Consider the following 26,919-nt stretch of genomic DNA (forward strand, 5'->3'; position numbering starts at 1 on the left):
TACATAGGTTCCATATAAATAAAATAATCATCTGTAAACAATAATATAAATTATCTTCAAATATTTGCATAGAACTTATTCTCTTAGTTTTCACCTTTTTAGAGTCTTCATATGGAATTGTTAAGGTAACTTGTCAGCCTTTATTTTATAGCTCCCCTTCCTAATTTACTAAATTTGCGTTTTTTCAGTAAAGAAACTTAAGGATGTTTTCTGACTTATTACTCATACTATTGTGTTTCTTTCCTTCTTCCTTCCTTCCTTTCTTTCTGCTTTAAAAAAAAAAGACTGGCATTTGAACAGGACATAGAACACGGCAATACAGATGGCCTGGGTGACTGCCAAAGTAAGTTAAGTTTTTACCAGTGTTTATCTTGGGTCAAAGAGTCTTTATTGATGCCCAAAATGTTACTGCTTGCATGCTGCTGATGTTGATGGCACTGAAAAGCACATTAGCAACAAAAATCATTAAAATAACTAATAAAAAAGGGATGTGTATGTTGGGGAAAGGGGAATGGGAGGGAGGACCTGACGTACATATGGGTACATGTTTCATAGCAATTAAATGTGGGAACAAATTCAGCTCTAAAATGCATTATTATTGGACATGAATTTGTGTCTGTAATAAGTTTTGTTCTTTTTTATGATGTGCTATCATACAAAGTCTCAGCCAAATGTAGTCAAAAGACAGGTCATTGTTTTTGCTAGAAATTTCTAACTTAGGTAATTGAGTTATTTTTGAATGTAAAAGCTCAGAAGTGACAAGTCAGAATGTTTTTGTGCTGGAAGTTAGTTCTGCTCTACTTGAGTACATTTGCTAAAAATTATTATTAAAAGTATTCCATTTTACAAAGTGGGACCATGTCTTTTGTCATTTTTGAGCCTGAGGTTCTAGGGGATAAGGGGAAACAAATTTCAGAAATAATCAACTAAATACTTAGTAGTTGAAAATGTCAAATATCACTTTTTGGAAGATGTTAACCCACAACTTTATGCTGACCTCTGAAGGAACACACATACAGACTTTATTTCAAAGAACTTTTAGAGATTTTTTGTATTCACAATTTCATAAATAACCCATGTCCTAAAGGACAAAGTGAACTGCTGCCATCTCTTAGATTCCATGGAAAATAACTTTTGATCACAATGATATAGAATAATAAATATGACAATACTGAAAAATGTTTTTGTTTTTATATTTATATGAATTAATGAAATGCAAAAAGGAACTAAAATATTCCTAATTTTAAAAAGAAAGTTTAAAAACTGCCCTTAAGAAATTAATTTTTCACATTAGCCTATAGATACTTGGCTATGTGACATTGTTTTATATTTGTGATGTCATAATGAAATGTCTACATATTACTTTTGAAATATTCTCAGAGTCCTAGAAATTCAGAATAAAGATTATTTTTCATTATGAACTCACCTCTTTGAGAAATCAGTCTGATAACCAGGTATACTAGAATCATTTACAATAAATCTTTTACTAAAATTTTCTAGCTTATGTGGATTCACATCAAAACTGTAATACTAAAGCCAACATTAGTAACAAAGTCACATCTCCTGTTCCTACAGATGAAGAATTTCAGGCATAAGGAAATGAATAAAGACAATCCCATCAGAGTAGCATATATGAAAGTGAAATAATTGTTTATGTGTATCTACAGTGTATTGATTATGCATATTAGAATGTGCTCAGGGTATAAGATAAATAGGCCCTTAATAAACTTTGTTTCTTCCTGTTGCCCTTCAGTCCCATTTTCTTAGGATGTTGTTTTTATAAGTAAAACTTTAAGTGTGTTTGGCTTGAGGCACATTTTTTTCTGTTTTCTTAACCTTGAAATGTGGGAAGCAGCAGAAAAGGGATGATTTCAAATATAAGAGAACAGAATGGAAATCAGAGTATCAAGGTGGTTATTAGAAGCTAAGTGGTATGTGTAGTAAAATCCAAAGTCAGTCCTGAACTCTCGAGAATCTGGGATTAGCTACGTTTCCATTCATCCTGCACAGTCTTTACATCTCTGCATTTTGGCAGAGGCATTTTACTTCAAAGGAAGCAATCAGTGGAGCTCTGGAGCCCAGACAAGAATGGAACAATATAAATAGTTCTGCATTACAGACAGAGAAATGAAAGAGCATTTACTTTTTATTGATGATTACATGCAACCCAAGTGTGTATTTTAGTTCAGTTGAGGCAGTATGGCTGACAGAATACAGGATTTGGAGATTTAGGTTCAAACCCACCTTGGTCAATTACTAGTTCTATAATTATGAGCAATCTTTCAGATCCTGAGTTAATTCAATGAGGTGAAGATGACTGCATTCTTATTACCTTCCCCAAAGGTTTATTATAAGGAAAGTATTTGGCAACTTCATAGTACTTTGTCAATCAACAAGCATTTATTAACAAGCATTTATAAGAGATATCGATCTATTGGGGAAAACAGCATGTAGATTCAAAAATTATGCTAAGAAAATATAGAGTTAATTCTAGATTGTAGCAGTACATCAAGGCAAGGGATGAAGAGGGAGTAGATGGTTAATAAGGAAAGCATTTGATTTGCACTTTAAAGGAAATTAGGGATTCTAAAAATGGGAATGAGGAAAAAGCACATTCCAGATATGTAGAATGAATACATATAGAATAGCTAGGCATCTGGTTTGTCTGGCATTTGACTATCAAATAGAGGAGAAAAATAGGTTATACAATAAATGTTATTGATATTATTAATAACAATTCATCAATATGTTCTTATTATACCCTGGGAACAAAACATGAAAAAAATAGTTATTGTGGAATATCACTAAAACCTATAGCTTTCTGATTACTTCATTTGATTCCTCACAAAAAAACTTGAAGGTAGAGGATAGAGATTATTATTATCCTCATTTTACAGATTAAGAACTGGAGACTGAGACTGGTTGACTGTCCAGATTCACACAACTCAATAAGTTATGCAGGCACAGGCTGAGCTTGTCTTTTTTATTCCAAGACTAGCATTTTATCCATTGTGCCACCTAGTTGCCTTTAGAATTCAACTTATTTGTAGAGAATAAAATAATAATAATTCTTTACTCAAGTTCTCTTCTAATGCCCCATTGTGGCATTGGGGTGTTTTTAGATCCTCAGTGGTAAGGTCAGTAGGGCATAGGCTCCTAATACATCCTAAAAGGCTGGGATGATTTTGAGTTTTGTCCTGGTTATCATTGGTCATACTATTCTCTATGTTTAACTAAATTCAGAGAAGGGATTTGCTATCTTTCCATGTAAAATTTCTGGAAATCAATTAAATAATTAATTCATTATTCATGTATTAAGTAACCTTCTTTTTTGTCTTTCAGATTCCTTTGTGGCACTGAATGGTAAGAAAATATTACTCACATAATTTAATAGCTGAGAAAATTTATTTGAGGGCATTTTTCATTAATCTGAGTATTTTAAGCCTTGGATTTTCTTTTTTAATTGATTTTTTTTATCCTGATTTATTTCTTTCATAGACATTTCAACTCCTTCACCAGCTCATGAAATGTCTTACCACACAGTGCATGGTCAGTTTATGAATATTTCTAAAACTTCTCTCCAAGCTATTCATCATAGTAGTAGCTGATAGTTTCCATTCTTTAACATCAGAGAGTGCATAATTTATTATTTGGGGGCCCAATTCACTAAACTTATAGTTTAAAGTGGTTCAAAATTTATTGGTGAAGCAATTAGTGCCAGAAATTGAGTCCTAAATATTTTAATTCATGTAACAAATATCTAAAACCCAACTTTAACATGTTCTTGAGGGAGAAATTGCTTGTGTGTATAACTATATTTATTGGGAAAGAATAGCATTTGTAACAAGAAGATCCCTGCTAGATTGATCGAAAACTATGCCCGACTAAGCAATTCTGACTCTCAGGATCTTCATGCTCAGAGGAAGGCCAATATGATATCTAAGCAATAAGCCCGATATTGGACAGGAATTTCCAATATCATCCATTAGAATTCAGGGACAAAATCAGCATGATTATCTCCAAATATACAATTTATTTGCAAATCCTTTATTTAAATAGAAATTTTTTTTAACATGAGGAAATAATGGGAGAGCAATGGAGTTGATATGTAGATAACTTGAAAATCTCATTACTGAAGTCCTTGCTGAGTTTTGTAAAATGTATGCATAATGATAACAGAACCATATATAACAAAAGCCTTAGTTTATAAATTGAATATATTAAGCCCTTTATTTGAAAAGCAAGAGATACCTCTCACCATTTCTAAAGGTATCTACTGCCAAATATTGTACTAATAAGCATGACTATATATGGAGCATGGCTCATCAATATGATAGTAGAATACATATGTATAATATTAAATTTAGACTTTATGGAAACTGAATGATTCAATAATACATTCAGATCTTCTATTTCTTTCTTTTTCAGCTACGATTTAAATATTATATTTCCTCTAAGTATAGTTATAGTTAATTGTGTAGTTCTAGTTGAGGTATAATGTTATCTACTGATAATGAACACTAGGAGGAAACTCACTAAAAAAATTCTATACTTTTCCTTATTTGAAGAACAACAAAATTATTTGCTATATGAATTTAAGATAGAAAGAGAATTTAAGTTTAGTTGGGTTTCTGTGTCTAAATATAATCATCAAATAATATCTTCTCAGGACTGATTTCTCATTTGTTGTGAAATGGTTCTAGATAGCCTACTGGCTACAATGATCCCTGGTTTGGCTCATTGAAATCATAGCCCACCAAAGATGTGAGGAACAATGTATTATAGAAATAAAGGAATTTGTAACAAATCATCCAGTGGGAATGGGCATGTGTATTTAAAAGAGACTTCTATTTCCTATCACTTGTCAAAGTAGGGATAATCAGTTCCTAAAATGGTATAATCCTTATCAGATGTAAAGGAGAAACACAGGCCTACCTTCGAATCCCAAATTCCCTTTTATTTAGCAATCAGACATGCTGAGACAAATTGTAACATGGAGTCACCAGGTAATTTTTCCTGCTGGGAGAAATTGAAGTGTGGGATCTTGACCCTTCTATGATCCATAACTGCTGATCTCATCCTTTTCCCCTGCAAACTCTTCCCCATTATCACATGATTAAATTATAGATCAACCCTTAGAAAGAGGACATTTACTAACTATAAACAGGTGCTCTCATGGACAAAACAGAGGTCTTTTTCACATATTGCTTATTTCATAAATAAATGCAAGAGATTTATCTGTTATGAAGCTAATACATTCATATTGGTCCCAACTTCCATAACACTGTGAGAATTCACTGGACTCAAAACAAGGACTAATGTTTGCTATCTTCAGGGTTCCTCTTTGTCAAGAGCATGAATCAAAAGAAAAGGTGTGAAGGGGAAGCAAATTGAATGATGATTTAAGCTATGAACTTTTTGCATCTGCAGTGAAAATACAATGTTGAGCTCAGATCTATAAATAGGCCTCCATAAAACTAATATAAGCTACGGAAAGAATGTTTCTAGATTCAACTAAAATTATTCAAATCCCCCCAATTGTGCAAAAACATTGTTAACTTTAGCTACATAAGCAAAAGTACTATTTTAGTGAATTGGGCCATAATTATTTCCCCTCTTTTCTTATTCTGCGTCTAATTAAATTGAAGTAGTAGTTAATAGGATAGAGTGTAAACTCTCTTAACCTCTAGAATCTTAATGATTTGTGGATATAGAGAAACAATAAAGTACATATTGAGCAGCCCATTTTGCCTTAAAAGAAAAGTTATCTTTTTGACATTATGAGAATAATTGAGCAGTTTCCACTTACAGAAATATGACCTTTCTCATTTGACTACAGAGCCCCATGATAGTAACAAAATTATAGTTTACAGATCCATCTATATGGAGTATAGAATCTACAAATGAATGCCTGTTTTTGTAGCTTTATTGTAGTTCCAGAAGTCTCATAGGAAATGCACAATGATACAATTCTTACCTCATTATAAAAAGAGAAAAGAGATAGTTGTTAAATCTTTTGTTTTAACTTGGAGAAGAGATGACTTTTTTTTTAAGATATGTGCTTAATCATGCTCTTTCCACCTGACATTTTAAAAATTTTCATGAAAAAAGACAAAGTATTACTTTTTCCAATTGCTTAGTTTACTATAAATTTAGTAAATTTAGTAGGTTGTCCTCAGACGCACAAATTTCAAAAATGGCTGCTTTGATTTCTTTAGCTGAATAAACCAAAAGAAACATGGTTTCTCTAAATTTGCATATAAGAAATCTTGTCTGTGTGTGTACTAGACTAACATTTTAGCGATAGAGAACATCAGCTGATCTTTTACATTTGTGTAAAACCCTCTTCTACCTTACTACCATCTGGTCTACATTAATTTCCTCTTGTAGCCATAGCTTTCCATTACCAATGAGCTCTCCATGTATTTGCAGCATATGGTCCAGGAAATCTTTTTACAGAAAATGTGTCCCTCAGGCATATATTTCCCCAAGATGACCATATTTAGAAACATTCTCCCTAAACTGTACTTACAGCATTACCATAAAATCACCCCTTGAACATTGTTAAATGGAAAGTATACAAAATGCATATCAATGTGGGTTAAAGAAATCCCTGCTACTTGGTGGCATGTGCTGCAATTCCCAGCTCTTCATAAAACTATTGTTAATTGTTTTCTCATGTTGGAAGCTGAGTTCTATATTAAGCTGGACCACATATTTCAGTACAGCAATCACAAACCCAAGAGTGCTGTAATGGAGACTGTGTTTCAGATCTCAAGACAAATGAGGGGGAATGAGAGAAAACTCAATTTCCATTTCCTAGACTCTTTTTCTATTCCTTTACTTATTAGAACTTGAAAATAAGTGCAGGGGTGACAAAATGGAGAAATACAGCAACTGAAAGCTTTTCTATCTACAAGGACAGTTCCTGAGTTTTTAATGAACATGTTTTAGTAGTTAAATCAGACTTTTGCAAAAAAAAGCGGATGTTTGAAGTTGTGTGGGGGGCTCAATAACAAACTTGGATCTAAAACCACTTTGCTGAAATGTTACCCATGCCTTCAACAATGTGCTATGGCTGCTGTGCAATTTGGTGGGGGGTAGGAGATAAAATCCTTGCCTTTTTTTTTCTCTTAAAGCAAAATTTCATGAAGAAAAAACTCAACCCCTTTAAAAAAAAAAAGCATTATTTATGATCTATATTATTGTAATAGTAGAACCCAATTTAGTATTAGAGCAGAAAAAGAATAACACAGGCTCTTTGTCTCTCCATCTGAAATACAGAATGCTTTATTCATCATATTTAGGATTATGACAACCCAAGGCTGGAGCCAGGGTGGAATTAATTGTGGCTCTCTCCCACTTCCATATAGAATTCAACAGTTAAGCATTTACAATAATTATACTTATATATATTTTACCCATTGTCCAAAGGGATGCTACATGTTAATTAGCTAAAACCAAGGACACTGCTTGAAAGCCACAGAAGGGCAACATTTCATTTCTACCAAAGGCCGAGTACACTCAAGTTTCCTTAAATTGAAATCACAGCTTAATAGAAGCAACTGCTTTTTCACTGACACAAATTAGTATTCTAACCTTGCCAGGTGATTATTGAAGGGCTCCCATTTATACACAGGAGGTTGCTAACAATCATTTAATGCTTTTGCCATAACTCCCCTTCATGTCAGGCTTTTTCTTGAAATCATCCTCCACCTGCTACCTTTCACCAAAACATTTTCCTTTTTATACCTGTGGGTGAGTCTGAGGCCTCCAGTATATGAAAAGCAACCTTATGGTATCATTCATTAACAAATTTACTTGTTATTAATATATCAAAGACTATATCTGTTCTGAACAATAGACAGTGACCTATCAAATATGCTGTCTCAACAACTTATTGAAACAGTATGTGAGAACTGTTTTTTCAATAGTTGTAGAATTATAGAAAGAATTTCCTCATGCTGGGTAGGGCTTAGATGGCTTAAAAAAAAAAGAGAGACCTTTTCAGACTGCACTATTTTATCCTATAAGATGGAATTTCCATTTGAGCATAGTTAGTGTTTTAGAACATAAATCTATAAGTAGATTCAAATCTTGGTTCTCCCATTTACTGTCTGATAGTGGAGAAGTCTTTTCACCTCTCTAGGTCTCTATTTCCTTATCTTTAAAATGAAAGGGTAGGCTTTCCTTGTGGAAACTCACTTGAGCCTTACAAAGATTTTGTGAAGTAGATGCTATTATTATCCTCATTGTTGATGAGGAAACTGAGGCAGAAAGAGGTTAAGTGATTTGCCTAGAAGTATAGACTTATATTTTCCCTCTAGAATAAAGACAGGACCCACCAGAGTCTTCAATGGTCTTCACTTAACTTTTCCGCAGCTTATGTGGATCAGCTCTAGGCTGTCAGAAAAAGGGATGGATAGCTTATAGGTGATGTTTTTCCTAACTGTATCTGTGATGAAAACAGGGCACTCCAGTTCCCTCTTCCCCAGCACGACCACTTCAGATACGACGGGTCAAGAGGGTTATGAGTCTGGGGGACACATGCAGGATTGGAAGGATCTGCTTGGTTCATCTGACAGCACAGATCCCTTTGGGGCAGTCTCATCTCATAATCACCAAGACAAGAAGGGTAAGGCCTTGGAAATAACTCTTCCTGTGGGGAAAAGGGTGGTGGGGAAGACTTTGTAACTGCTTCCAGCTAAATCTTAGTAATACTTCATAAATCTTCACTGCATGGTTATTAAAAGCTTATGGAAAAGTCAGAAACAAAATACTCCATGTTATGCCTTAACCAAAAATTTTCACTGAATAAGGAAACCACACAAAACAAATAATACAAGTGTAGTCTCATTATTATTGGAAGTGGAAGAATTAACACCTTTGAAATTAAAGTTTTCTCAATTAAATAGAGGGAAGTTTAGCCTTAAGCAAAAGCTGACTGAGATTAATCCTTTCCCCTTTCATCTCAGTTTCCTTTGGTGATGATTTCTCTTCCTTTTACCTTAGTAGTGAAGATAAGTTGAATTAACCTAAAACAATGGTAAATTAATTGAGAAATGAGAGGAAAGAGGCTTTGTGGGTATGAAGTCTATTTAAACAAAAAGTATCAGGGATCCAGTCTTAGTAGTAAAAAGTGAAGATGAATGAAAGCAAAATACAGTATCAAAAAGAGCAATGAAAGTTTAAAATAGCATTTATTTAACAAATGCATTTTGCATCCTTTTGCTTTGTAAATGTGTTAAGCATTAAAGAAAATAACTAACTTTTATACAGTATCACCATTTGACACAGAGCACTGAGAAATTGTCCAAATTATCAGGTTCCAAATGCATAGTTTAATGGTGTTTGCATAGAACCATAGCCTAATATGCACTGTAATTTGTCCTTAAAAATGAAGATTTAAATACAATTTAATCAAGCAGAAATAAAAAATGGAAAGGAAGCCAAAGTAAATGAAGAGTTTATACTTTAAACTGTCCAAAATTTTCCTTTCCTTTCTTTGGTCAACTAGGGACAGGAAATGTAATCTTTTTTCACCATTTGTTAGGTCTCATTAACACATGCTACTTTAGTCACAGCTGCAACCAAAGAAGCCTTTACTTGTCCAGAAAAGAGTCTTGCAAATCAGAAACTGAAAAGACCAGTTATTTTGCTTAGCCTTTCCACTCCATTCAGAATTGTTTACTCCTGTCTGCTTTCAAGAATTTGGTCCAGTTCAGTGTTTTTGTATCTCCAAGGGACAGAGCTGACACCTTGACCCTTACCATTATAATGTTTTTGACCTAAATATCTTTCTCTTTATTTCTTCCTATTTCCTCTGCTTTAGTCCTCTGATATCAAGTTACTACTATTCTTTGTCTTCAGAATATATAGGGGTATCTTATGTCCTTCTACTGCCTAGTTATTGCTTAGCCAAGTCCTTTTAATCTTTTCTTGAGAGTGTCTTCTTTTAACCTTTTGCAATATTCTTTAGCCTTCATTTTTTTTGGGTAATATTCCCTGCCCCCTAAAATAAGCAAATTGTTAGTCTGGTCTCATCAGTTTCATTATGTTGAAGAGGTATTTGGTGTCCTTAACCCCCCAAGAATATACCATGCTAATTTGTGAGAGGGTAAGAATCCAGTCACAGCAGGTTGCAGGATATATACATTAGCTGTGATTTGTTTTGTGTGGTTCTAGGTCCCAGAATTACTTGCCACATCTGTGTCCTCAATGCACAAAAGGCAACTTCTTCGAAACAATTTGTATATGCACAGAAGTTTCCTGAAATGCAAGAAAAATATTAATAAAATGTTTAAATTCTCAATTGTAATTATTTTCACTTCAATTCACTAACTAATGGGGTTGGTAGCTTGCTCTGAATGGTTATCTCCCCAGGGAGTAGAGATTATCAAAGAGTCTTATTAACACTTGACAGTTTAAAATTTCTGCATTGTTCATTCTTTGGGGTCTAATTATGAATATTGACAAAGCTGGAAGCAGTCTACATATTGTCAGACAATGGTGGCAGAGGTGATTGCGTGGGTCTCTACCATTACCACTATTCATGTGCTATTAACTCCTTGCCTTGCCCAGTCAAATGTGCCTTTTGCAGCATGATTGATTAAGTGCTTTGTATGGGCAATGCCAATGAGTTGTTATGCAAAATTCAAAAAGAATTTAGCTTAATGTTTGTTTTTGTTTTTATTTTTTTACCATGATTTTATTTCTTCTTCCCCCCCCACCTCCCACCCTTGTAGATTTATTTTCTTTGACCATCCATGAATTTCTTTTAAACTTCTGTTTCATTTTGCAAAGTGCTCTGTGATGTGATTTAGTAATTGGGTTATTCTTTTGAACATGTTTTCTTTCCTTTCTTGTTCACATGTATGTCTCTAAAATTGAAGTGATTCTTAATCCATTTGCTTCTTTATTTTCTCTGATCCTGGTACGTTGGTGATGTCACATCCATCTGTGTCAGCATCTAATTCGGTACAAGTGTCTTTTTGGTCATCTGCAGGCCACTGAAAAGGGATGTTCTTTAAATGGGTTAATTCATGGAAATGTGACATTTGTGTGCCCACAGCTTTGGTAGCTAAATATACTCTGGAATTGTTTCTAAGATACCTCTCTTTTCTTCACTAAGCAGAAAATGATATATTGGATAGACAAACTAGGAGGAGTCAGGTGTCTGATTCCCTTTTTTTCTTTTGACTGGCTACAAAGATCAATTAATAAACACAAGCCCTTATCTAAATGCTGCCAATTACAGAGAGCTATCCTTAGTAAGGCTTCATTTCCAGAGTATGTTTGCTTTTGTTTTCGTTTCTTTTTCTTGCTGTGTTTTCAGTATTGATTTAATCCTCTATGTTTCTCACCTTTGTCAAAACACCGTTCACTGTTCCTTGCCTTGCACAATTAAACTTTCCCTTCTGCTGCCATTGTATTTAGTCTCCCCTTTTCAAAATAATAAAGACTAGCCCTCTGTCCCTCTGTGGAATGTTCCAAGGCTTTACCCTCTACACTGTAAGTAACATGAAATCCTGTATGCATGCAAAGTCATACTAACAAAGCCCAAGAATAGACATAAAAAAGTACTGAAATGTGTTGCCACAGAAAATGAAGTTCTTTTCCTTGTCAATAACTAACTGACCTTGCCCTTCCTTACTCTACTAGCCTTGTCCTTACTACTTTTTAAAAATTGCTTGATAGCTTTTAAGTGCTAGATTCTTTAGTGGGAGCACAGTAAATGGCTCTGCTTTATCTGGTACCTATATATTTGTAGCCTCTCCATCCTGTCTTTTAGTCACAATTGACAAATTAGACGCATCCATGACTTTCACTTTGTCAGTTCCACCCAGGTTTTAAATTTTTATTTATTTATCTTATAATAACTACATCACATTTAAATATGAGCTTCACAGAACATTTAGGTTTTTTTTTCACTTAACATGAAGAGGATAAGAAGTATTTTTTCTCTTAAGTCGTGTTGGCACTACCACAGCTCCCAAGTGGTCCATTGTTTCCCACCAAATATAAACATATAGTATGGTTGGTTATAAGACTGGTTTCAAAGAAGACACGTGTGTCTTCTTCATTGGTTCCATCAGAATTGGTGTCACCATTATGGGTTACACAGAAAAAGTGAGAATCATAGAAAGAATAAACAGTATATTCCAAAACATTCTTATCCAGATTTTATTATGTAACATTCTCAGAAGTTGTAGAAAAGCCACTTAAAAATTAATATTCAGAAATACTCTATTCTTGAAGTACTTCTTCTAAACCAGAAGTTTTAGGATAGGTTTATATATGAATATTATGGGAATCTTCTGAAATGAAACATTATTTTACTTGGAATGAGGTATTATCACTATAGCTTGAGATGTACTTATATGGAACAGAATTAGAGCACTAGTTAAGTGAGCAATTTAAGTCAAACTAACATATGAGTAAGCTTTAAACACTATATGAGTTTGACCAATCACAGTTCTAGTTTGAGTAAGTACATATGAGTCATAAAGGGAGGGATGTTTTACACATTTTACAGGGAGTTATAACTAAATTCAATTTCACTTCAAATTTGATAAAAAAATTTTCATAATTCATTTTTATTTTATTTTCCTTGGAAACTTGGAAGCTTAGAGTAGTAAAAAGACTCCAGTCTGATCCATTCATTGCCTGATTACCTAGTGTTTTTTAAAAATGAGGTTCAGTCAAAACCATATCTTTCCATTTGGTAGACATATATGATTCACCTTCTCTTTAACTCCTTTGATACTAGTTATTAAGCAGAACTTAGTGACTGGTTTAAGTGGTTTAGTTTTGCTTTAGATAGTATTGTTTTAGAAATATTTCCCAAGTTAACCTAGCCAAGGAATATTTGGGGACTCAAAATATGTTTATAGAAACCTTAAATGTTGACCAGTGCTTGGCATAGTATCTGGCACTTAGTAATTGCCTAATAAAGGTTAATTGATCTAAAAACTTGTAAGGGGAGAGGGTATGGAGACCACTGGAATAAATTTTGCAACAGAATATTACACCATTTTACAGCAAAAATCCTGCATACATGAATTTTCAGGTCATAGATAATTTTATATTTAATGTTTGAAATGAAAATAATGTTACTAACATCAATATGGGATTCTCCATTTGACCTAAAATAGCAATGCTCCATGGTAGTTTGGTGATTACTTTTAATTAGACTAGTTGAAATGACCATTTGTTGTTCCAAGTCTATTCATAATTTTTTTTATTTCAATAACAAGTTTCCAGTACATGAGCATTCTCTTTAAGAAGTACGTTTCTTAGGATGCATAAGAACTTTTTTTAAAAAATGACTAGCACTAAGTATCTTAATTACAGTTTGAGGGATGAGGATAGGCATGAGGGTAGTCCTGCCTTCAGGTCAACACAATTGGCCTTCAGGGTTCCCTCATTTGATGTTCAAAAATCTAGGAAGAACTTATAAAAATACTTGTGGATTGAATAAAACCCTCTCACTACATAGGTAAGTACCTATATCTTATGCTGCCCAGGATTTAAGAAGCACTGCAAACACCACCATTTCCATTCTTCTCTTTCCATTAAAACTTATCAGTCATATTTGCTCAGGGGTTTTCTACCAAGGACAGAATGTATATAAGCTAAGATGTTAATAAATGATAAGAACCTTGATGTATGATCTCACCTGGAAAGATTAAATTCTGAAAAGGCAGAATTCAAATTCAAGTTCTTTGACTCAGTCTGATGCTTTGTTCTTTACATCACTGATTCTAGTAAGTGGAAAAGGCAATCTTCAAGCTCTATTTCTGTGCTAAATACTGACTTTTTTTTTCAAAGAGGGAGTATTTATGATCAGGGAAAAGAACGGATTAGATATATAGTATAATTGGTCAGAGGCAAAGAACAAAGATTTGATATTTTGTGTCTGTGAATTAGCATATTTATAATTTTCTATAGTTTCTTGACTGATATCATTTTTAAACATACACATTAAATTGAGATAGGGGAGGGGTACTAGAAATGTTGATTTGAGGTAAGATTAAATGATGTAATATACAGTTGATCCAAGAGAGGGCCTAGAGTCATGATAAACCAAATTTGAAACTTTATTTCTATGACCATGGTCATCACTTATTTCAGTTTTAACTCCCTCATTTATAAACCAAGGACAAAGAAGTTCAGCAATTCCTACCTCACTGAGTTGTGAGCATCAAATTGAAATAATCTATATAAAGTACTTTGGAAGATTTGCCATGCTCGATACATGCCAGCCTTTTATTTTTATATATGATTGAATCATTAGAAGAAATTTGATTTTAAAATAATATGACTAACATTTATACAGAGTTTTAAAATGTCTTCTATATTATCTCATTTAATCCTCACAGTAGTCCTGTAAGGTACAATGCTATTACCATCCCCATAAAAATAAACTGCTGTCAATTGTGAATGATAAAATGAACTAACATCTTTGCTTTTGTCCATTGGCATTCCCACTAATTGCCAGTTATGCATAGAATTATGTCACAGAGATGCAATATTCTTAATAACTAATTGAAGCCTATATAATATCTAAAGGTTTAGAGTAAGTCTAAAAATATATCTGTGGTAAACTTGGAGGCAAATTGATTGAGAGATTCTTATCTGTTTTGTGAATAAATAACAAAAATTATTCTGTCAAGAGAGTTTATACTATGATTTAAGAAAAAAATCTAAAATTCTACAGATAAGTAGAATATACATTTAAATATAAAGAACAGTAAATCACCCAATTATATGCCTTGAATATGATGAAGAGTAAATAGTTATCTTTTTTAAATTTGATAATTCACAGCAGAATTTAAAATGCTTCTTTAGGAAGATGTAGAAATTAAAATGCTTTAGATCATAGAATGATTAAGCCTATTATTTTACCTTTAAATAATCTCAACTTTATCCTGTTAGTTTAGTCAGACTTTATATTTCTCCCTAAATTAAGTGTGTGTGTATGTGTATATGTGTGTATGTATAAAATTATGGAGGTAGACACATTTAGAAACTTCTTCATTCCAAAAGTTCCTAAGAATTTGTGTCTGAACTGTAGTAAAGCCTTCCAAACTTATATTTGTTGGATCAGCCACAATCAGACACACTGTACATTGATCCTGAAATAGTGGTGTCATTTTGATCCTTTTTAAGTATGAAGAACAACAACTAGAGAGATAGGTAGATAATTTAAATTGCTGTTTTAGTAGCATGTTAAATACAGAGATGGAAGCCATGCTAGAAAAATTTTTGGTCCAAACATCTTATTTTCCAAATGAGTCAAATGAGGCTCAGAGATATTTTTTGGTCTTTTTTTTTTCTTTTCTTTGAACCATTTGTTGGCTTTTCCTATTTAATTTCCCATTTTCCTATTCCCTAATTTCCTATGTAATTTCTTCTTCTTCTTCATTCTAGATACATAGATTCACATAGATAATAAATGAGAAAGATAGGATTTAAATCTAGAATTTTGGATTACAAATCTAATGCTCTTTTCAGTGTACTGAAATGAATTATAAAGGGAAGACATGAATCTTATAATGGCTTTGAAATTGAGTCATAAAAAGGAAGCTAGAAGTCATCATAGTAATAGCACTGAAGAAGACAGTACAATGCTGAGGAACCTGGATTCTGGTACTCCATCACAAGATAGCTCCCCACAGTTGATGGTATTTGCTAAACATACCTTGGACACCTGAAAAAGTAATATGGAGTTATAATTGTTTAATCTAGTTGAAATGAAGTAATTTCTTGAATTAATCAAGGAGATAAATTAAAGATAGATATATATGGACATAAAAATACACTCTTCCTATATGTAATACTATGTGTGTATGTATATGTAATATATGTCTATTTTATATTTGACATATATATTACATACACACACACACACACACAAACACATATATATATATGTATATATATATATATACAGAGGGTGTCCCAAAAGTCTGCATACAGTTTTAATTTAGTAATGTTTGAAGTCAATTAATTTAAACCTTTAATGGCTTCAAACTGTACAAACATTTTGGGAACACCATATATAATAATAATGACAATAGCAACTACCTACACTCAGTACCATTTTTCTCAAAGAACACATCTATCAAGCTAGGAATATTATCCAGGTTAAGCCTCTAGCAGACTGAAGCTCTAATTTGGCCTTCTCTGTCATTCAAGTTAAAACTGGGTATAGTGAATGCACCAGATAGATGTCTTTTTATTTTGTTAAGATTTTGTTAAGATAAGTTAGTAGCATCTCTATCCCAGGTAAAATCAGTGATAAGCCTGAGATTGAACAGAAAAAGAAGAAAGAAAGAGATTTTAGAATGAAAGGAGATTACATAAGAGAAGATAACATCATCATTCACTTTTATATTATTAATGTACCCTTGTCAAAGAAAAATAAAAAGAAACACCTATTTCAAGTTCATTATTTTTCTTAAAAGAAATGAGAGAATGCTGTAGCAGGCCATTTACTAGGGCTCTTAAATAAATTACTTAATAGTTTTAGTGTATACATCCATGTTGGTGGGAGGGCAAAATTAAAAAGATCCATGTGGATGACTCTAATTGTCCTTTCAGTCATGCAGGCATGGTCATAGATTTGGCCTAATTAATTCTGTATTCTTCTGGCAACATATTGGATTTATCTAAGGTATTGAGGAGATTGTCATGGAAAGGCTAGAAAAAATAAAAGTTAAATGTCAGCTATGTTGAAAGTTAATTTCTTCTCTCTGCTTGTCTCTGTCTGCACACAAATATTTGGATCATCTTCATCATAGGCAGCACCTGACCTTTTTGTCTCCCATTAAAACTTTTATTCCAAAAAGAAAAGAATTCTTAATATTATTATCATATGATCAGTTATTTAAATAATTAAAATTCCTAAATCAAAATTCTCTCCTTGGTATATAAAAGAACCATTCAACTTTGAGAAATATGGATTAATATAATTTTAAACTACCTTTTCCATTCTACTCTCTCTGACATTATATTTCTCCCTTCTCTTTTCTTTTTTTCTCCTTCCTGTCACACTATCTTTTGTTTTTCCCCCATTTTTACACAAGACATTCTTGATGTCTGAATTAATTTTGACAACTTTACCCTTTTTAAGACCTATGCCTTGATTATTAGATCTAATCTTATTAATGTAATTTCTGGGATGTTTAATAATTTATGGTCTAGTACAACTTCACTCCATCCTTCTAATTATTTACTTTTAGCCAAAACTTTGTTTTTTCACCAAAACTTTAAAAAAATTAACTCTGAGTATCATTTTGTTTTTATTAATTATAAATATTGATGAGAATATAATCTAAGGTCTATATGTCATAATTTTTATTTAGAGACTAGTTTCAGAGTTTAAAACTACTGGTTAGTTGGTATTAGTTGGTATTCTATAAATATTACTGCAATATGTAATGGCGAGAATTGAAATGATTAAATATAGTAAAAGAGTAAGTGAGCTGTGAGTGTTTTCTGAGGTTAGCATCTCTTTTCTTAACTTTGTACATTAGTAAAGTTTTAAGAGCATAGGAGGTGCCAATAATACTTAACAGAAAGAGATAAATTAAAAAAAAAGGAAAGCGATGGGATTGGAGAAGGAATAGAGAAAGAGAGAGAGAGAGACAAAAATTATTCTGTAGTCTCATAAAAATACACAGAAATGCAGTGGAGAAATAGGAACTGTAAAAGTAACTGTGGTGTATACTGTTTGCTGGTTCATCTATTCTAAAGGTCATGAAGTATTTTTATTCACACCAAGTGTTTCTATCTCTCACCACCCAAACTGAAAAAAATAGACAAAAGTAAACTAAAATCAACTTGAAATGCATATTGGGCACATGGAAGGCTACTTCAGAAACTATTGGACACATAAGCTATTTCAGAAGCCCAATTAGAGGTAATATGACCATCTGTTGTCATTATTTATCATGAATTCAATCAATTAATCAACAAGAATTTACGAAGCTCAATTTTATGTGCCAGATACTACGATACTACCTAAGGATAACAAATAAAACCCTAAAGCAATCTCTGACTTCAAGGAGTTTACATGACTTTACATTCTAATGACGAATACAACATCTACACAAGAGACACATATAAACAAAATACACATACAATAGATACAAAGTAACACTTTGGAAGTTGTTTGGGGGAAGGCATCCCAACTACAAATCAATATTCTCTCTCTCTCTCTCTCTCTCTCTCTCTCTCTCTCTCTCTCTCTCTCTCTCTCTCTCTCTCTCTCTCTCTCTCTCCCCTGAGGTAATTGGGGTTAAGTGACTTACCCAGGGACACACAGCCAGGAAGTACTAAGTGTCCGAGATTACATTTGAACTCAGGTCCTCCTGACCAGAGCTGGTGCTAGATCCACTGTACCACCTAGCTGATCCTAGGGAATCACTTTTAATGGAAAAATTTTTAAATGTCTCATAATTCTACAGCCTTCCCTCCATTCATTATTCCCCACTTATCCTATATATAACTTTTTTTGTACATATTCATATGCTTTTCTCCTCCATTATATTGTAACTACCTTGAAGTCAGAGATTGTCTTCTTTTTGAATTTCCATTATGCAGTACAGTTTCTGGCATAGAGTATGACCTTAATAGATGCTTATTGACTGACTAAGGAAAATTTTAATTATTCTGTCTCAGCTAGTTTTAAATTTCTTGTTCTAAAAAGTAGTCTTTCCCTTCCATATATTCATTTGGAATTACATTTTCTCACAAAAGTAATTATGAACCATACTTGAAATAACTGAGGTTGAAAATAGTTAAACACTGATGACATTTTATTAGTAGAGAAAATAGTGTCAAGAAGCATTGAAGGCACTGCATCATTCTTATTTTTTAGACATTTCAAAGCATGTGGTTTCTAGTTATAATATCTCATTCTTCATAAATAATAAATTCTACAGAACATAAGCATCTCCCATTTGTTAGATAATAATTATATGCTAAGTACTAATGAAGTTTGCCCACTAGAATTTAGCTTATAATGCATATAAAATTTCCAAATGTATTTTTATGTATTTATATGTAGCTTAGAGACACAAAGATCACATTGGACTTGGAATCAGGAAAGTACAAATGTGACCTCTGATACATGCTGGTTGTTGATGTAGGCAAGCTATTTAACCTCTACCTTAGTTTTCTCAGCTCTAAAATGGATAGTAATGATAGCACTTATTTCCCAGGATTGTTGGGAGGATACAATGAGATAATATTTGTAAAGTGTTTTGCAAACCTTCATTAGAGTATGCTTGCACTTATGGATCCCAAAGACTTTATTATAAAGGAAGACAAACTAGTATAATTGCCAGTTTACTGAAGCTTGTTTTTTTCCTCCTTGATTTTGTAGAGGGGAAAAATATGGCAATAGAAAATAACCTAAACAAAGAATTAGCTGGATTTTATAATTTTTAAAGTAAATCTATTTCCTGGTTTAGTAGAGACACCACAAAGCATGGTGGAGTTGGAGAGATACCACATGGCATGGGGGAGTATAAGGGGAAAGATAGCATGCGACAGAGTGCCATGGCAACTGACCCAAAGGAGGGCAGTGAGGATGGTATGGCTATAAGTAGATTTTATTGGGAAAATTTAACCTCAGAGACATTCCTGGGATTTCTGAAAGGACATGGCAAGAAGAAGATGCCCAAGACCCCTACAGAGGTTAGGTCTCATGGGTATTGACATAACTTGGATTTCTGATTGGACAACCTCCCCAGAGAGTGGGACCATGGAGCTAAACTGATCACTCTCAGTGCCTTCTTCCTGCTTGTCTCAGGGACCAATTTTTCAGTTTCTCTCTGCCCAATACACCATTCAGGACCTTATCACAGGAAACTCTATGATTACAATGAGGCAGCAGGATACAATGAAATATTCTAGATTGGGACTCAGAAGTTTTTTTCAAGTTGCTGACTGTTTATTTAACATCACTTTCTAAAGCTGTTCTTTTTTTTTAATCTCATTTTTTTCTTGTAGTATACTAAAATCCATTTCCACATAATTGTGCAGAGAAAACATGTTAGTGAATAAAGAGCTGAACTCTAAACCAGAAAGACCTGAATTCAAATCTTACCTTTAATCCATGTTGATTGTGTGATTCCAGGCAAATAATTCAACCTCTTGGTGCTCTAAAAAAATCTCTTTATTCTAAATTACTGACCTGTATTGATAGCACCAAAATAGAATGGCTGATGAACCTCATGAGAATGTTTGGCAACAAAATCACAGATTCAGTCTCTCAAATCTCTAATTATACCTTAGAACTCTACTATATAATATGCCACTAAATTGTGGTATTCATTATAGCATGCAATAATATTTGTAAGATTAAATGAGATATTTGTAAGGTGCTTAGCACAGTTTCTGGCACCTAGTAGGTATATATAAATGCTAGCTGTTATTATTAACATGGACCTAACATGGAACATATTCAAAGCAATCAAGTTGCCAGAAGTTAGCAAAAATCTCATTAGAGATCCCAAAGACTTTATTATAAAGGAAGACAAACTAGTATAATTGCCAGTTTACTGAAGCTTGTTTTTTCCTCCTTGATTTTGTAGAGGGGGAAAATATGGCAATAGAAAATAACCTAAACAAAGAATTAGCTGGATTTTATAATTTTTTAAGTAAATCTATTTCCTGGTTATACAGTTTTAACTCCATATAAACTCTCAAAGGAAGAAGATGAGACCAGGAAGTTGGAAAAATAGAAATGCTTTGTCTGGTTTCAGAATCAACTTAGATGTTTGGTTTCTAGTCCTATTTGTAGCAATATATCAAAGGGAAGAAAAAAAAATAAACATGAACATTCTTCCAAAGATATACAAATCTGAAATAATCATTCCCCAACATTAGACCTTGCATTAACAGAACTCTCACAACTGCAATCGTCTATATGGGCCAATCTGACAATCCATTGTACATACAACGATTTAGAGACAATGACTTAGAACCAAGGGACAAGTCACTTCTTATCTCTGAGAATTGTTACTCTTCTTGAAAGAATTAATGGGAAGTTAGGGGGCATAATGGGTAAAGTCTCGGGCTTGGGATCAGGAAAATTCATCTTCCTTTGTTCAAACATAATCTCAACATTTACTAGATATGCAACCCTGGGTGAGGAACTTACCCTGTTTGCCTCAACTTCCTCATCTGTCAAATGAGGTGGGGAAGGAAATGGCAAAAATTTTAGTATGTTTGCCAAGAAAATTTCAAGTAGACACATAGATAACTGAAATGACTCAAGCTTGCATATCTATGGTATGTTAAGGTCTCTTCACAAAAAGCTTATGAGATAGGCAATGTAAGAATTAATCCCATTTATAATTAACATTCAGGGAGAGGAAATTGACTTGACAATGGTAATAAAACTGACATCAGTCAAAACCATATTTAAATCTAGATCTACTGATTTCCAGAGTAGTATTATGAGTATGTATATTTTTTTTCTGCACCAGAAAGATCCCTAAGACCATGTCCAGCTCTAATATATGATTTTGTGACTGAATCGAGAATAAGAATGGAGAAAGAGCATAACATATAAGAACTAATTGCAGAAATAAGGATATGTGATATGGAGAATAAAAGGTGTAAGAGGAGCATATTGACTGTCTTAAAGTAGTTGAAGGATTATCAGATGGAAGTGGAAGGTGGGGGGATATGACTTGGGTTTTTTTGTGGTCCCAGAGCACAAAATATGGAGCTATCTATGGGTGATAGTTAAAGAGGTAAACTTGCATTCAATATATAAGAAAACCTTCTACCAATTAGAAATGTTAAAAAAAAAATAAAACATAGCTTTGGAAAGTAGTGAATTCCCTATCACTAGGACTTCTTTAAATGAACGTTGGATGACCACTTGTCAAAGTTATTATAGAGGGGATTAGATTGTACTTGATGATTTCAGGGGTTACTTCCAAATGTCAGATTCTGTGATTTGTGACTAGAAACATAAGCCAACTATCCATAATGGGCTTTTGTCATTGCTATTGGTAAAAGAATTACATAAATATACATCAGCAAACAAAATGTTCATGTTTTCATGGGGGAAAAACACCACCATCACCGCAATATTTTTACTTGAATTAATTTTACATATATATCCTATTCTCTTCCTACTCTGTAAATGGTATCACAGCAAGAATATAGGTATTTTATTTTATTTATTTTTTATAAAGCTTTTTTATTTTCAAAACATATGCATGGATAATTTTTCAACATTGATCCTTGTATAGCCTTGCGTTTCAGATTTTTTCCTTTTTCCCTCTACTACCTCCCCTAGATGGCAAGCAATCCAATATGTTATACATATTAAAATAGAATATAGCTATTTTAGAGGTGATAGCACTTAGCACAATGCCTGCAGTACTCAGTACAATGTCTGACATATAGTAGGCACTTAATAAACGTTTATTGATTGATTGGTGAAACTTGAGGTGAGTTCAACTGTGGTTAGCTACAATAAACACCATTTTAATAAATGAAATTTTAAATAGCTACAGAGCTCAGATCTGGGGTAATTAATAAGTTTTCCTGATCATAGACAAATTTAATCATAGTAAACTTTGTACAGAATGAGTGCCACCAGTTCTCCAAATACAGCTCTTTAACCCCAACAACAGCAACAACAAAAAGAGATGCCTTCATCTTTCATTTATAAAAATAAGCTCTATTTCCATGTCTGATGGTGTTTCAGTTTACTTTTCGACCATCTGGTTCACATTATGCTGTGAGACAATAAAAAGTCTGTTTCCTGCAGTGATAACCACAGAGAGATCCCATTTCACATTCAGTGTGGTCATCCTGATTGGCCTGGGTGTGGCTTTGAGGACATTAAAATTGTCTCCACTTAGGAATTCTACTTTCTTTTTAAGTGTGGGATTTGGGGGCTTGGGGATTTAATTTTTACATTTTTTTCATAAATATTCTAACTAGCACTAGTGTGGAAATGGAAATGCTTTTGTAAAATACTTGGCTTGCTTATTCTTGCTGCCTTGCTGGACTGTATGCCTGACATTTTATGGCAATAAGATTTTCAAACAAGAAAAATTGGTTTGCTAGATTCCATTCACCCAAGTTGTCATGAGGATTTCGAGGGAAATTGCAGTCTTGTCTTACTATAAAGCAGAGTTGAGAGTCTATTTTTAGGGAATCTTACTCTAGGGCTTTTCTTGATGTTTTGCCATCTTTCTGAGCACTCAGGGCCAAGACAAACCAAATCTACTTTTGGATAGGGGAGGATTTTCACCCTTTTTGCATATGCATATTTTTCAAAAGGACACAGAGACGTTTTTGTTGTCTTTGTGGTCATTGGGTCTGCTTTACACAGATGCCTATTAATCACTTCACTATGGAGACAGACACATTCATCATATCACACCAACTTGGAAACAAGCAATCTAATGAATTGATAGTAAAGAGAAAAGGAATCCTGGCTTAACTATAACAACTTATTCTCCTTTTAGTGTTTTTCATGCTAAAGAGGTTAAAGGAACTTTTTAATTTTTTTTTTAATTTAGCTCCATTAAGGAGATTTTAGAAAATTGGTCAGAACCTTTCAGGCATCTCTTCAAAAGGGAAGGGAAGCATATAGTTAAATGAAGGGAAGTGAAAACATTCAGGCAGTCTAGTCACACTTTAGCTATAATGGTATTAAACTATTTCAATGACTAGGTTATGTGTGCTAAAGAACAACTTGAAAATGGATTATGTGAGTGAACAGAATGAGACAGATATGAGAGCTGTTATAGCGATGGCATTAAAATGATCTAACTATTAATTGGCTAGGTGGAGTGAGGCAGAATAAGGAGTAGAAAAAATGACTCCAGTGTTGCAAATCTCTGTGGAGAACTGCAGTGTCCTTGACAAGAGGTTAGGGAGAAATGTTTGAAGGAGAAAACAATGGATTTTCTTTTTGATAGTTGAATTTTTGACGTCTATAGAACATACAGTTTAAATTTTCAAAAAAGGTATTTAGTGATATGAGACTGGCTCTTGGGAGAGAAACCAGAGCTAGGTATAGATCAGGAAGTTATCTACAATCAGACATGACTAAAGCCATCCATGGGAACTGGTGAGATCATTGAGAGAAAGATTATGTATGCAGAGAGAAAAAAGGGGAGGGGAATGAAAAGGAGAGAATTGTGAAGATAAAAGAGAGAAGAGGGTAAAGGAAGGGAGAAGAAAGGGAAAAAAGGAGAGGCATGTATGATAATACATGTATTATAATCCATCAAAGGAGATTAAGAAGAAGAAATTGAATAGGTAGAAGAATAATCAAATGACAACAGCTATCTAACTATCCCAGCTTTCTGTCATTTGCAAATTTGACAAGCATGTTATCATTGCCTTTGTCCAGCAAATTGATAAAAGTATTATACAACAACACACAAAGCACAGATACTTAGGACACTCCACTAAAGACCACCTGTGATGTGATAAATTCGAAATTCATACAATTCAATAATTATCAAGTCCAATTTTTTCATTCTTTATGCAATAATATGATGAGTTACTTTTTACACTTTGCTAAAAATTTGGATAGATTGTATCTATAGCTTTTCCTTTACCTACTAGTTTAATAATAAACTAATAAAAATAAATATAAAATTTAATAAAATAATTATAAAATAAACAATTTATAAATTATAATAAATAACAAATAAGGTTAATAAAAATGAAATAAGGTTAGTCTGGAATAACCTCTTAATATCATTTTAATATTTTAAAATCATTGCTTTTTTCTAGATGTTCACTAACTTTCTGAGGGTTTGTAAAATACAGGATAATATGGAGATTATTTGAAATGTAGATTTGGAGGGGAGAGAGTATGTTTGACTATAGTCATATTTTTTTTCAGTGAATTATGAGGCAAGGTTCTCTGCTGGGAAGGTGGGGAGAAGTGATGGTGTTAGTAGCTTGAGAAAAGAAGAGACAGTTTGGAATAGTTGCTGTATAATAAATTGTCAGCCAGAACAGAATAAAATGATGGTTTGCATCGCTAAGGTCCATTTGAGATTGAATAACATAAATTTGTAGCGGAATGAGTCAATACAGTTGCATGATTTCTTTTTATCAATATTCAGCAGAAAGAAATGGAGAAAGCAGATGATAGGAATATGTCAGAGTTTTAAAAGGAATAAATATTGTTAGGGCAATAGATCTATAATTCAAAAGTCAAGAAGAGGGTAAAGTTGAAAGTGGTTAACTAAAGTATCAGATCTTCAAGAGAGGAAAATTTATTTCTGAGCAGGATTAATAATGTAACAAATCAGGGAAGGGCAGAGAGATTGGAAATTATGATGAAGACAGAGCATAGTAGACCAATTCCAATAGATTTGTGATGGAGACAGCTATTTACATCCAAGAGGAGGACTGTGGGGATTGAATGTGGATCACAACATACTATTTTCACCTTTTTTATTTCCTTGCTTTTTTCCCTCTCATTTTTTTTTCTTTTTAATCTGATTTTTCTTGTGCAGCATGATAAATGTGTAAATATGAATAGAAGAACTGTATATATTTAACATATATTGGATTTCTTGCTGTCTAGGGTAAGGGGTGGAGGGAGCAGAGGGAGAAAAATTTGGAACACAAAGTTTTGCAAGGGTAAATGTTGGAAACTATCTTTGTATATATTTTGAAAATAAAATGCTATTATTAAAAAAATAAAAGACATAGAATATGCTTAGGATTGGTGTGTCATAGGGAAAACCAGAAGGACAAGAGGTTCTGGTCAGGCAGAGGAATTTCAAAATTGTGTATTAAAGAAATGAAATATGTGTGAGTAATCAAGGGAATAGCCATTCCTATACATGAAGGTGGTAACATAGTGAGTACTACACTGTATTTGGAATTAAAAAGACCTGGATTTGAATCCTGCTTCAGATACTTGACTGTGAGGCACTGAATAAATTACTTATCTTCCTCTCTCATGCTCAATTTCCTTACCTATAAAATGGACCTGGTATTCTCTAATGTCTTTCCTTCCAGTTCTAAGTCTATGATCCAATGTAGCTGAAAATCACAAGAATTGAGAAGGTTGATGAACCTGGAAGCAAGTTTTTGAGACATAAGTATGTAAGTCAAAGTCCCCAAGTGTAAGGGCAGGAATTGGGGTGGAAGGAGAAGACTATAAGCTATATATTGAGTGAATTGAGAAAGGAAGGAGAATGACTTGAATCAGTAGAAAATATTCACCATGATATGAAAAGAGCAATATTTCTGAATGGAGTGTACCTCAGAGGAGGAAATGATGGGTGGAGAAGGACCTAGAAGGAACAGTGACAAGCAGTAAGCATAGTCCACTGGGTCAAGCAAGCACATGAGAAAAAAAAAATGCATCCAGTACTAAAGGGTAGGATGGGCTGACTTCGAAAGAGAGCCAGGTTTCTTGTTTGCAAGAACATGGAAGAAGCATCACAGTATAACCCATGATTATCTTGGATTATAGAAAATCACATACTGAAGAATAAAATTCTGCTGGCAAGTAGAATTCTTTGGTCTGTCAGGTCTAATTGACTGAAGATGAGTTAAGTGTTAAAGGGAAAATGCTGGAATTATTTTCTCCTTTGCACTGGTTGTAGAAGAGGGAACACTAGGGAAGATACAAGTGAAACTTCTTTGCTTGAGATTTTCAAACTGGCATAAAGTGAGATGTTTTGTTTATTTTTCACTTGAAGTTGTGGTATAAATCAAGAGGTTAAGTGAAGGAAGGAGAGAGAGAAAGAGTGAGAGAGACAAGAACCAAAGAGAGACAGAGAAAGATATCAAGATCTCTTGACAAGATTCCAAGAGGCTTCAGTTCTTTCATCTGATAAAAGATGATGAATTCTTAAATTTGTTTATACTTTCTGTCTTAAATAGTAGCATTTC

The 26,919-nt window shown here is 33.4% G+C and overlaps 1 protein-coding gene across 4 annotated transcripts in view; it reads left to right on the forward strand.

Annotated features, from left to right (window-relative positions):
* SEMA6A (semaphorin 6A) overlaps nt 1-26,919 on the forward strand; it is a 174,676-nt gene that overhangs the window by 135,615 nt on the left and 12,142 nt on the right. For 2 of the 4 annotated variants that reach the window (XM_074281542.1, XM_074281541.1), the window contains 4 exons: nt 285-343; nt 3,343-3,363; nt 3,499-3,549; nt 8,471-8,635. In XM_074281542.1, the coding sequence (XP_074137643.1) occupies nt 285-343; nt 3,343-3,363; nt 3,499-3,549; nt 8,471-8,635 (296 nt within the window). The remainder of the gene's footprint in view (nt 1-284; nt 344-3,342; nt 3,364-3,498; nt 3,550-8,470; nt 8,636-26,919) is intronic. The other 2 variants (XM_074281543.1, XM_074281544.1) reach the window with 2 other exon arrangements.

Source organism: Sminthopsis crassicaudata, chromosome 1 (assembly GCF_048593235.1).
Source record: "Sminthopsis crassicaudata isolate SCR6 chromosome 1, ASM4859323v1, whole genome shotgun sequence".
Classification (NCBI taxonomy): Eukaryota; Metazoa; Chordata; class Mammalia; order Dasyuromorphia; family Dasyuridae; genus Sminthopsis; species Sminthopsis crassicaudata.